At 46.0% G+C, this 13,564-nt stretch overlaps 1 protein-coding gene across 2 annotated transcripts in view; it reads left to right on the top strand.

Moving 5' to 3' along the window:
* HSD17B3 (hydroxysteroid 17-beta dehydrogenase 3) overlaps positions 1-13,564 on the top strand; it is a 318,623-nt gene that overhangs the window by 125,340 nt on the left and 179,719 nt on the right. For both annotated transcript variants that reach the window (XM_073670987.1, XM_073670986.1), the window contains exons 5-6: positions 328-395; positions 6,065-6,100. In XM_073670987.1, the coding sequence (XP_073527088.1) occupies positions 328-395; positions 6,065-6,100 (104 nt within the window). The remainder of the gene's footprint in view (positions 1-327; positions 396-6,064; positions 6,101-13,564) is intronic.

Genomic DNA, 13,564 nt, shown 5'->3' with positions numbered 1-13,564 from the left:
CAGTGATGACACACTGATGGAAAATACTGATGACACACTGATGGTAAAACAAACACATTGATGACACACTGATGGTAAAACGGACACACTGATGACACACTGATGGTAAAAACGGACACACGGATAACTCACTGATGGGAAACACTGACACCAGTACCATTTTTCACATACGTATTTAAACATGGACATGTGAATGAGGCTTTTACTAAACTTTTTTTTATAAATACATTTATATTCTTTTGTTTAGATTTTTTTCAGTAATTTCTGAACACTTTACTATGTGTTCTTTAAACTTCAATATTTTTGTCTTTTCTTTTTCTCTGCTAGTTAATAATGTTGGAATGCTCCCGAGCCCAGATCCTTGTCGCTTTCTTGCTACTCCAAACAATGATGAGGTACAGTATTTTAATAAGTAGAACACTGCTTTTTGGACTTACGAAAAAAACATATTGTCTTGTTACTTTTCAGAGTTGCTAAATGATTTCACAGGAATGAATCCTGGTTACTGTCACTAGTGTAAACTTTTTCTGTTTTATATTGTTCATACTGTATTCTTTTTACAAAGCTTTATGCAAATAACACATTTTGAGCATGAATCATTTTTGTATTTGATACTTTTTTTTGTTCAGTTTTAGTGTTTTGCAGCTTTTTTATGTCATATTAATTTTTCCATTTGTGCCTGCATTTAGCAGTTTTGATTGTTGGGGGTCCAGTCCAGAAACCCATCGCCAATTGCTCAAACTAAGGGGCAGTATCGCTCAGCTCACCCTTAAAGGGAACCTGTCAGTGGGTTTTTAGACCCTAAAGAAGAGTCATCACAGAAAGTGACAGTAAGGTTATGTGCCCACGATGCGTTTTTTAAGCGTTTCCGCAGCGGCAAAAACGCTGCAGAAATGCTTAAAAAATGCATGGTAGAAGGCCTGCCATGTTCCCCAATGATAATCCGCATGTGCTGTGCACATGCTGCGGAAATTTCCGCTGCGGGTTATCATTGCGGAAAAAAACGCAGCACTACCAATTATTTTGCGGAAGTGCTGCGTTTTCGCCGCCATTGACTTTCATTGGAACGCATGGATTCCGCATCACTGCATCTGTACATGCGGAATCCAAGCATTCCAATGTGCGGATGGTACCCGGGTGTGTAGGACAGGAGGCTCTCCTCTGGACCCGGGTACCATAGAACCTGTGAAAAAAAGAATAAAATAAAAAATAAATGTTATATTTACCTTCTGATGGCCCCCGGTCTCCTTGTCTTCACTTGCCGGCAACTCGCGGTTGACTGAAGGACCTGCGCTGACGTCACAGTCATGTGACGGCAGGTCCTTCAGTGTAGTGTACCGCGAGCTGCCGGCAGCCAGAATGGAGCGAAGCAAGACTGCGGGGGCCATCGAAAGGTAAGTATAGATTTTTTTTTATTTTATACCATTCTTTAAGCTCACAGTATATAAATCCATGCCTTTTGCATGGATTTATATAGTGTGACAAAGTTGACAAGCACTTTCCAAGTGATGCTAAAATCGCTTGGAAAGCGCTTGTCAACCCGCATGCGGAAATGCATGTGAAGAACGCTTCACATCCGCATGTCCCTGGCAGGAAAAACGCATGTACAATCCGCATGCGTTTTTTCTGCCAGGAAGATGCAGAAACGCTCAGGAAAAAATCCTGAGCATTTCTGCATCGTGGGCACATAGCCTAATGTAGATTGCTTCCATACCTTTACATTAAAACCCCTGGCAAAAATTATGGAATCACCTGGCTCGAAGGATGTTCATTCAGTTGTTTAATGTTGTTGAAAAAAAGCAGATCACAGACATGGCACAAAACTAAAGTAATTTCAAATCGCAACTCTAGGGCTTTAAGAAACACTAAAAGAAATCAAGATAAAAAAATGTGGTACTCAGTAAGGGTAAGTTTTTTCAGACCAAGCAGAGGGAAAAAAATATGGAATCACTCAATTCTGAGGAAAAAATTATGGAATCATGAAAAACAAACACACAAAAGAACACTCCAATACATCACTAGTATTTTGTTGCACCACCTCTGGCTTTAATAACAGCTTGCAGTCTCTGAGGCATGGACTTAATGAGTGACAAACAGTACTCTTCATCAATCTGGCTCCAACTTTCTCTGATTGCTGTTGCCAGATCAGCTTTGCAGGTTGGAGCCTTGTCATGGACCATTTTCTTCAACTTCCACCAAAGATTTTCAATTGGATTGAGATCCGGACTATTTGCAGGCCATAACATTGACCTTATGTGTCTTCTTTCAAGGAATGTTTTCACAGTTTTTGCTCTATGGCAGGATGCATTATCATCTTGAAAAATGATGTCATCATCCCCAAACATCCTTTCAATTGATGGGATAAGAAAACTGTCCAAAATATCAATGTAAACTTGGGCATTTATTGAAGATGTAATGACAGCCATCTCCCCAGTGCCTTTACCTGACATGCAGCCCCATATCATCAATGACTGTGGAAATTTGCATGTTCTCTTCATGCAGTCATCTTTATAAATCTCATTGGAACGGCACCAAACAAAAGTTTCAGCATCATCACCTTGCCCAATGCAGATTCGCGATTCATCACTGAATATGACTTTCATCCAGTCATCTACAGTCCACAATTGCTTTTCCTTAGCCCATTGTAACCTTGTTTTTTTCTGTTTAGGTGTTAATGATGGCTTATGTTTAGCTTTTCTGTATCTAAATCCCATTTCCTTTAGGCGGTTTCTTACAGTTCGGTCACAGACATTGACTCCAGTTTCCTCCCATTCGTTCCTCATTTGTTTTGTTGTGCATTTCCTGTTTTGGAGACATATTGCTTTAAGTTTCTGCTTTTGACTCTTTGATGTCTTCCTTGGTCTACCAGTATGTTTACCTTTAACAACCTTCCCATGTTGTTGTATTTGGTCTAGATTTTAGACACAGCTGACTGTGAACAGCCAACATCTTTTGCAACATTGCGTGATTTACCTTCTTTTAAGAGTTTGATAATCCTCTCCTTTGTTTCAATTGACATCTCTCGTGTTGGAGCCATGATTCATGTCAGTCCACTTGGTACAACACCTCTCCAAGGTGTGATCACTCCTTTTTAGATGCAGACTAACGAGCAGATCTAATTTGATGCAGGTGTTAGTTTTGGAAATGAAAATTTACAGGGTGATTCCATAATTTTTTCCTCAGAATTGAGTGATTCCATAATTCTTTCCCTCTGCTTGGTCTGTAAAAACTTACCCTTATTGAGTACCACATTTTTTATCTTGATTTCTTGTAGTGTTTCTTAAAGCCCTAAAGTTGCCATTTGAAATGACTTTAGTTTTGTGCCATGTCTGCGATCTGCTTTTTTTCAACAACATTAAACAACTGAATGAACATCCTCTGAGCCCGGTGATTCCATAATTTTTGCCAGGGGTTGTATAAATCTATGTCACCGTTGTATTCCATTAGTAAATTCTTATGCAAATGAGCTTGAAAGTGCAGGGGCTTGGTATGCACTCACAGCTCTCTGAACTTTCTCCCTCTTTCTCCTCCCGGTGCTGGCCTCTTGCCAGTGATTGATAGGTCACTCTTCTCTGTGACTTGCTTCTCCAGCCGATGGATGAAGAGACAACGGAGACACGGATTTATAATATAAAAGTATGGAAGTAATCATCATTACAGGTACTTTACTGTGATGACTCTACTTTGGGCTCTAAAAACCTGCTGATAGGTTCCCTTTAAGGATAAGCTGAGCACTTCTGCCCATTAGTTTCAGTGATCGGTGATAATTCTCTGTACCTGGACCTCTGGACTAACCAGAGAGAAAGAATACATTTAAAAAATATTTAAGAGTTTAGTTATCCTTTCAAATTAACAACTAATTTAGTTGTTTAGTCAAAATATTGCATGATATATTTTTCCTTATTGTAGAATTCTCGCTTTCCTTTATACATATACAGTACAGACCAAAAGTTTGGACACATCTTCTCATTTAAAGATTATTTCTGTATTTTCATGACTATGAAAATTGTACATTCACACTGAAGGCATCAAAACTATGAATTAACACATGTGGAATTATATACTTAACAAAAAAGTGTGAAACAACTGAAAATATGTCTTATATTCTAGGTTCTTCAAAGTAGCCACCTTTTGCTTTGATGACTGCTTTGCACACTCTTGGCATTCTCTTGATGAGCTTCAAGAGGTTGTCACCGGAAATGGTCTTCCAACAATCTTGAAGGAGTTCCCAGAGATGCTTAGCACTTGTTGGCCCTTTTGCCTTCACTCTGCGGTCCATCTCACCCCAAACCATCTCGATTGGGTTCAGGTCTGGTGACTGTGGAGGCCAGGTAATCTGGCATAGCCCCCCACATCACTCTCCTTCTTGGTCAAATAACCCTTACACAGCCTGGAGGTGTATTTGGGGTCATTGTCCTGTTGAAAAATAAATGATGGTCCAACTAAACGCAAACCGGATGGAATAGCATGCCTCTGCAAGATGCTGTGGTAGCCATGCTGGTTCAGTATGCCTTCAATTTTGAATAAATCCCCAACAGTGTCATCAGCAAAGCACCCCCACACCATCACACCTCCTCCTCCATGCTTCACGGTGGGAACCAGGCAGGTAGAGTCCATCCGTTCACCTTTTCTGCCTCACACAAAGACACGCTGGTTGGAACCAAAGATCTCAAATTTGGACTCATCAGACCAAAGCACAGATTTCCACTGGTCTAATGTCCATTCCTTGTGTTCTTTAGCCCAAACAAGTCTCTTCTGCTTGTTGCCTGTCCTTAGCAGTGGTTTCCTAGCAGCTATTTTACCATGAAGGCCTGCTGCACAAAGTCTCCTCTTAACAATTGTTGTAGAGATGTGTCTGCTGCTAGAACTCTGTGTGGCATTGACCTGGTCTCTAATCTGAGCTGCTGTTAACCTGCGATTTGTGAAGCTGGTGACTCAGATAAACTTATCCTCAGAAGCAGAGGTGACTCTTGGTCTTCCTTTCCTGGGGTGGTCCTCATATGAGCCAGTTTCTTTGTAGCGCTTGATGGTTTTTGCAACTGCACTTGGGGACACTTTCAATATTTTCCAAATTTTTCGCACTGACTGACCTTCATTTCTTAACCCTAGAACGCATGACCATAAAAATCTACTTTTTCACATACCTGGGGCCTTTTAGGCCGTGTGCAAATAACATGGCATAACTCAAACAGAAATGACAAACAACTATATACCTGAGGAATACCTAGAGTTTCAAAATTCTAACTAAAGTAATCTTGCAGAAAATAGAAAACAATTAACAGGGCGGGCCTGCGAGGCCCCAGGTATGCGTTCTAGCATTAAAGTAATGATGGCCACTCGTTTTTCTTTACTTAGAATTTGTATTATGGCAAGAAAAAAGCAGCTAACAGTCTATTCAGTAGGACTATCAGCTGTGTATCCACCAGACTACTGCACAACACAACTGATGGTCCTAACCCCATTTATAAGGCAAGAAATCCCACTTATTAACCCTGACAGGGCACACCTGTGAAGTGAAAACCATTTCTGGTGACTACCTCTTGAAGCTGATTAAGAGAATGCCAAGAGTGTGCAAAGCAGTCATCAAAGCAAAAGGTGGCTACTTTGAAGAATCTAGAATATAAGACATATTTTCAGTTGTTTCACACTTTTTTGTTAAGTACATAATTCCACATGTGTTAATTCATAGTTTTGATGCCTTCAGTGTGAATGTACAATTTTCATAGTCATGAAAATACAGAAAAATCTTTAAAAGAGAAGGTGTGTCCAAACTTTTGGTCTGTACTGTATATATATATATATATATATATATATATATATATATATATATATATATATATTCATTATATATGAAAATATATACTACAAAATGTTATTCCCTTAGTGGCTTTTAGCATACTTATGAATGCTTCAATCTGCTGTTAGCCATGTGACCAAACAGTTAATTTATAATAAAATGAATGTACTAGGATAATACAAATAAACAGAACAGAAAATGTATGACATGTCACAAGAGGGTGATATTACACATTGTCACTATTATACTTTTCTACCTCTCGTGTAGAATCTCATTCATTGCAATATCGTTTCCGCCGTGAAGGTATGTATGAATAGCATTGGCATTTTTTAAATTTCTGCTTCTATAAAGTATGTTAATGTTAAATTGAAACAAAGTTGTTTAAATTAATAATTACTTTTACTTAAAGTTCAGTTCACTAAGTTACACTGCGAAAAAAGGCTCCACCTTGTTGTTCTCTCTTTTGTCTATATAGTGACCCAGCTCCATATGAAAGTAAGGACAGTTCCTTGTATGGGATTTTGCACTAAGTGAAGACATAACTTAAGTTTAACCCATTAACAACCGCCAATATGCATTAAAATGGTGGCCATTAAGAGATCTTAATTCTGAACGTCATTTTAAAACGGCAATCGGGAAAAAGTGAATAGCGCCCCCCAGCAGGTGAAATTCCCATGGATGACAGCTGTACATGACAGCGGACACCCTGTGGCATCAGCCCCGGTGATTTTCGAACCGTTCAGGGCCGATTAAACTCTTGAATACTGCTGTAAATGTAACAGCATCATTGTAAGTGGTTAAAAGGGGATTAAAAAAAACCCTTTGACAGCATCGACCACACGCGATTGTAAATGCGGGTGCCGATCGTTGTCATGGTACCCCAAGACCATCTGATAACCCCAGGATATGGTGGCTTGTTAGACCCTGCTATGAGCAGAATTTAACAGGCTCTGTCAGTGAGTCACTGACAAGTCTCCGGCACTGCAGTACACGAGTGTAGCGTCGGCGTCCCTGCCTCCTGCTAGGCAGGGACGCTGTTCTCTTTGCTCCGTGCCCGGCGGCTTCCTCCCGCTCTGCTTGCAGCGCCCGCTCTCCCCCGGTCACTGTGCTTAGGGCGCGTGCGCGCGCGCTCCCCCTCTCTTAAAGGGGCCGCGCGCGTCGCCCTAAGGAGTCCCCGGCCAATGGCCGGAGGATCCCTCCATATATAAGGCACCTCCTCCAAAATGGAGGTGCCCGAGCAATGTTGTTGCACTGTTCACTACTCTGCTTCAGCCCTCAGGTCCCGTTGCCAGTTACCTGCCAGTTACCTGTCAGTTACCTGCCAGTCTCCTGCCAGTTTGCTGCCTGATTCCTGCCTGTCATCCGCTTTCCTGCTTGCTAGCCTGAGGTCCGACGGTCTGCCTTCCGACACCTGTCAGTCTGTCTATGGACCAGCTTGCCAGCTCACCTGGGAGCGCTCACCTGCTACCTGCCTGTTAGCCTACCTAGAGGCTCCGCCGTCACGTGCTGTGACCACCTGCCAGTCCAGAGACTCTTGCCCGCTCACCTGGGAACGCTCATCTGCTACCTGCCTGTTAGCCTACCTAGAGGCTCCGCCGTCACGTGCTGTGACCACCTGCCAGTCCAGAGACTCTTGCCCGCTCACCTGGGAGCGCTCATCTGCTACCTGCCTGTTAGCCTACCTAGAGGCTCCGCCATCACGTGCTGTGACCACCTGCCAGTCCAGAGACTCTTGCCCGCTCACCTGGGAGCGCTCATCTGCTATCTGCCTGTTAGCCTACCTGGAGGCTCCGCCGTCACATGCTGTGACCACCTGCTTATCCTGAGACTCTCACCTGCTCACCTGGGAGCACTCATCTGCCATCTGCCTGCTAGCCTACCTGGAGGCTTAGCCATCACAGGTCGTACCTGCCCGTTTACCCAGAGACTGTCTCGGTCACTTGCTGTGACCTCCTGCCCGTTTACCCAGAGACTGTCCCGGTCACTTGCTGTGACCTCCTGCCCGTTTACCCAGAGACTGTCCCGGTCACTTGCTGTGACCTCTTGCCCGTTTACCCAGAGATTGCCCCGGTCACTTGCCGTGACCTCCTGCCCGTTTACCCAGAGACTGTCCCGGTCACTTGCTGTGACCTCCTGCCCGTTTACCCAGAGACTGTCCCGGTCACTTGCCGTGACCTCCTGCCCGTTTGCCCAGAGACTGTCCCGATCACCTGCTGTGACTGCCTGCCTGTCTTCCCTGGTCGCCACCCGCTTCCTTACAAGGACTGCCCCCTTGTATAAGTTGCTCAGAGGTTCCGCCTCCCAGACCCGTTACAGTTTGCTCGGGCCATGGAACCCAGTGGCACCCAAGCTCCCTCGCTCTCGGACCTTTGTCATGAACTGTCCCGACAGAGGTCCCAACAGGAGTCCATCCTGGGTCACCTGCGGAATGTCAATACTCGCCTGGACACTTTGACTGCGCCACCAGCAACCACCGCTAGTGTCATGACTCGCAGCCCGGCTGCTCCGCTGCCCACCAATACCATAGTATCCTGCTCTGGAATCCGGCTTTCTGCACCTCCTCGCTTCGGAGGCGACTCCGCTCAAGCTCGGGGCTTCATTAACCAGTGCACCCTGCACTTTGAACACCAGTCCCACCAGTTTAATTCCGACCGGGCGAAAGTAGCCTTCATCATGTCCCATCTCACGGGAGAGGCACTGGCTTGGCTAAATCCTCTATGGGAGAGAGGAGACCCTCTGGTGTCCGACCTGCCAGCCTTTCTCACGGCTTTCCGGAAGGTCTTCGACGAACCCGGACGGAAGACCTCATCCGCCTCATCTCTGCTACGCCTCCGTCAAGGGAGTCTCACCGTGGGCCAATATGCCATACGGTTCCGTACCCTTGCTTCGGAGCTGGCCTGGGATAACGATGCCCTGGTGTCCGTCTTCTGGGAGGGTCTGTCTGGCCGTATTAAAGATGAACTCGCCGGTCGGGACATTCCTACCACTCTCGACGACTTGATTACACTTGCCACCCGGATTGACATCCGGTTCCAGGAGCGCGCTAGGGAGGTCACCCATGAGAGGAGGATTCCACGTCTAGTCCCTACCTTCCAGAGACCCGTCACTCCCTCTGTTACTCCCCAGGCACACTCACCTGAGCCTATGCAGGTCGACCAGACCAAGATGGTCAAGACCCGTCAAGACTTACGTCGTGCCGAGGGGAGCTGTTTCTACTGTGGCAGTAAGGAGCACCGGATCCGTTCCTGCCCTGAGAGGTCGGGAAACGCCTGTGTCTAGGATCGCTCAGAGAGGTCGCCCTAGACAAAAGTAAACCCTCTCCATCCCTGATGCTGTCTGTTTCTATCTTCTGCGGAGAGAACCGCTATTTTGAACTGGCTCAACTTGACTCTGGAGCTGCTGGAAATCTCATCTCTCAATCCCTGGTAGAAAAATACCACATTCCCACCAAACCTCTGGCCGTACCTTTATCTGTCGCCGCCTTGGATGGGGGTCTCTTACCACATCCCATCCAACTCATCACCGAATCTCTGACTCTACAGGTGGGAATGCTGCATTCTGAGAGCATCTCCTTTCATGTTCTGCCTGGACTCTCTCACGCACTATTGCTTGGCCTGCCTTGGCTCCAGAGACATGTACCCGTGCTTGACTGGCAGACCGGAGAGGTCCTTCGCTGGGGACAGGACTGCCATAAGACTTGTCTAGTTCCCGTTCGTCCTGCCCGTCCTTCTCCTACCCCAGCCAATCTGCCCGGCCTTCCGGTTCCCTATTGGTCTTATGCGGATGTCTTCAATAAAAAAGAGGCAGAGACCTTACCTCCTCATAGACCATACGACTGCCCAATCGACCTGATGCCCGGCTCTACTCCTCCCCGTGGGCGAATCTACCCTTTGTCCGCTGCTGAAACCCGGTCCATGTCTGAATATATTGAGGAGAACCTGGCCCGGGGATTTATCCGGAAATCTACCTCCCCGGCGGGAGCAGGCTTCTTCTTTGTCAAAAAGAAGGACGGCTCACTCCGTCCATGTATAGACTATAGAGGCCTAAACCAGATTACTGTGAAGAATAAATACCCCCTTCCGCTTATTCCTGAATTATTTGACCGTCTGAGGGGGGCTAGAATCTTCACCAAACTGGATCTCCGTGGGGCGTATAACCTGGTCCGTATCCGTCAGGGGGATGAGTGGAAGACGGCATTCAATACCCGGGACGGCCAATATGAGTACCTTGTGATGCCCTTCAGTCTCTGTAACGCTCCTGCCGTCTTTCAAGAGTTGGTCAATGACATCTTCCGTGATCTTCTCTACTCCTGCGTGGTGGTGTACCTGGACGATATCTTGGTCTTCTCTCCGGATCTTCCTACTCACCGGAGGGACGTTTGTCAGGTGCTGCTCAGGCTCAGGCAGAACCACCTCTACGCTAAATATGAGAAGTGCATCTTTGAGCAGACCTCTCTTCCATTTCTGGGCTACATAATCTCTCAGACAGGTCTACAAATGGATCCTGAGAAACTGTCTGCCATCCAGAAGTGGCCCCGACCAGAGGGGTTGAAGGCTATTCAGCGGTTCCTGGGCTTCGCCAACTATTACCCCCTGTTCATACCGCACTCTTCCCGGACCGCCCCTATCTCTGCTCTCACCCGTAAAGGTACGAACCCCAGAGAATGGCCACCCGAAGCAGAGGAGGCATTTCTTTCCTTAAAACAGGCCTTCCTCTCCGCCTCGGTGCTGCATCGTCCGGACGGCAACAAACAATTCTTCCTAGAAGTTGACGCCTCCTCCTCTGGAGCTGGGGCGGTACTTACCCAAAAATCTTCTTCCGGAAGAAAGGTAACCTGCGGCTTTCTCTCCAAACTTTTCTCCTCTTCTGAGCGCAATTATTCTATAGGAGACCGAGAATTGTTGGCCATTAAGATGGCACTGGAGGAGTGGCGTTACCTGCTCGAGGGGGCTCTCCATCCGGTAATAATTTACACTGACCACAAGAACTTGGCATATCTCCAGAGCGCCCAGAGACTTAACCCGCGCCAAGCCCGGTGGTCTTTGTTTTTTGCCCGCTTTGATTTCATTCTTCATTTTCGTCCGGCTGACAAGAACCTCAAAGCTGACGCCCTGTCCCGATCCTTTCTGGTGTCTGATCTTGAGGAGGAGCCTAAACACATCATCGATCCCGCCAGAGTAATGCAGGTAGCCCCCGTGGGCCTAAATCGTCTCCCTCCCGGTAAGACGTTCGTAACGGAGTCCGATCGGGAGAAGATTCTACACTGGGGTCACTTGTCTATGCTAGCTGGGTGGCACATGTTAAGGAGCTGAAACTCCTAAACCCTTTATCCAATTTTAATGTGGATACCCTCAAATGAAAGCTGAAAGTCTGAACTTCAACTGCATCTGAATTGTTTTGTTTAAAATTCATTGTGGTAATGTCTAGAACCAAAATTAGAAAAATGTTGTCTCTGTCCAAATATATATGGACCTAACTGTATAAATAATTCTTGGTTTGTTAGGTATACATGGTCCTAAAATTGGGTCCCACTTCAAAATGAACCAAAATTTGTTCAGAATGTTTTGAACGGTAACTCTGGATTGACTAAACGTGGTGACCATACTCCACCTAGCTAATTCAGAGCCCGTTTTATTTTTACCAGTAGATGATTCTATCCTATCAATACAGATGTCCTGAGTCAGGACTCTGGTCTTGGAGAAAGCAACATTTAGCAGTCATTTAGGATAACCTTTCTGTATAAATCTACCAGAAATTCAGAATCTCTACTACAAGTTTTTTGGACCCTCCAATATTGTCCATAAGGGACATTGGTGATCCATTTTGGGAGATGTCCACTATCAAACCTCAGATTTACATCTGCCGGTTTGAAGAAAGTTGATGTGAACAATCTTCCCGTGGTATCAAACTGTATCATTAGGTCCAAAAATTGGAGGGCTGTTTCAGAAATGGTTGCTGTGAAAGATAAACCCCACAAGTTAAAATTGAGCTCGTCAACAAATTTGAGTGCACTCTCATTTGTACCCCTCCATAGAAACAATAAATTTCCTATATAACGATGGTAAAAGACCACATGGTTCGCCGCCATAGGGGACTGTGCGATGAAGAGAGACTCAAAAACCCCCATAAACAAATTAGCGTAACTAGGGGCGAATCTCGTCCCCATCGCACAGCCCCTCAACTGGTGGTAGACCAACTGCTCAAATGTGAAAACATTATTGTTCAATATGAACATTGTGATGAACCTGTAGCCGCCATCTTGGTAATGATAAATCATATCCAGGGATGGCCACACTTCAGCAGCCCCCACCCTTGGGACCTTCTGTTAAAACGTCAACTAGATAGTTTCCCCCCATCCAGGCTCCTGTAAGATAAGAAGCCTACTTAACACTTGAATGCTAGGAGCTTCAAAGACTTCGAGAGGAAACACAGCCAGCAGGGGGGGGTGCTTCGTCTATCTGTACCTGACCATTTGTCCCATAGGACTAGTTTCTTTGTCTGTCACAAGCATGGAGGCATAAGATATAGAAACATGAATAGTACACGCATGTTGCGTGGGATGGGCCAATAAAAAAATATCACGGCGTCCCGGAGCCATTGCGCACACAAGCCTCCGCGGTAGACGTTTGTACGTGCTCTGGAAGCCAAGATATAGCGCTGAGCCATTCCTGAGGACCGTATGGTATCATAATTGATATCAAAAGGTCGGTTACGGCGGCCCGAATCCGTGGGAACCCCTGTGGGTATCCTGAGACCATCCCAGAAGAAGTTATTGGGTTCCTTAGAATTTGGGCTTCTGATCGAAGTTAGACCTGAGGGTGGAGACTGAGTCAGCTGACCTCACCAGCAGTGGGCGGGACAGGGCAGGTAAGAGAGCAGGACAGACAAGAGACAAGTCAGTCTTGACCCAAGAGTGGTGTGCTGAACATCTGAGCACCAGCTGAGGCCACCAAGGGGAGGAGCAGTTTGACCATGCGGTGGTAGGCCTCAGCCTGTAACAAAGAACCGTGCCTGCGACCGCAGAATCCTCTCCCTGCGTCACAAGAAAATCAAGAAACCGGTAACTGATATGCTGTGGTGATTCTGTGTGTTGTATTCCATTGTTGTATAGTTTAGCCTGACCTTATACCTGTGTATATTTAGTTGTATATCGTGTATCTAGTGTATTATTATAATCAATTACCTCAAGTAATTGTGGGCCTGCCTTTTATTCTGCATAACGAACGCACGTCCGTGTGAGCTCGGCTCAAGCCAAAAACGCTACCCAGGGTTGGTTCCTGACCCGATATAGGCCCATTCACGGACTGGGCGTATATCTAAAATAGGGACTGGTGGCAGCATACCAACTGGGGATTGGGGAAGGCTGGTAGTGACGGTCGGAGGTTCAGATATATATATTCCTGGCGCGGCCAAGGAAGATATATATACCACCCTCACTACAGAGGGCCCCGATACCCAGTAGGTTACAGGACAGTCTCTCTGGCGACCGCTTATCCTAGGTGCAGTTCCTTGACTGACCTGAGGCTAAGAGGGCGCTAGCGAGTTGTGCTGTGTAGTGACGTTACGGTTTAGTGACGTTGAAGGGAACACTCTACCGTGTTCCCTGCGCAGGGTTGCAGCTTCCTGGCACTACTTTCTCTAGGTGCAGTACCTTGACTGACCTGAGAGGTAAGGGGGCGCCAGAGAGCTGCACCCACCGGCCGGCTTTCATCACAAACATAATAGACGTTTTAAGGAAATTCTTTTGTTCTATTGGGATATTATCAG

The sequence above is a fragment of the Phyllobates terribilis genome, unplaced genomic scaffold (genome assembly GCF_046119375.1).
Source record: "Phyllobates terribilis strain yellow unplaced genomic scaffold, ASM4611937v1 Scaffold_1__5_contigs__length_1240528914, whole genome shotgun sequence".
Classification (NCBI taxonomy): domain Eukaryota; kingdom Metazoa; phylum Chordata; class Amphibia; order Anura; family Dendrobatidae; genus Phyllobates; species Phyllobates terribilis.
The sequence above is the reverse complement of the archived record's forward strand: the minus strand, read 5'-3'. Positions and strand labels throughout refer to the sequence as shown.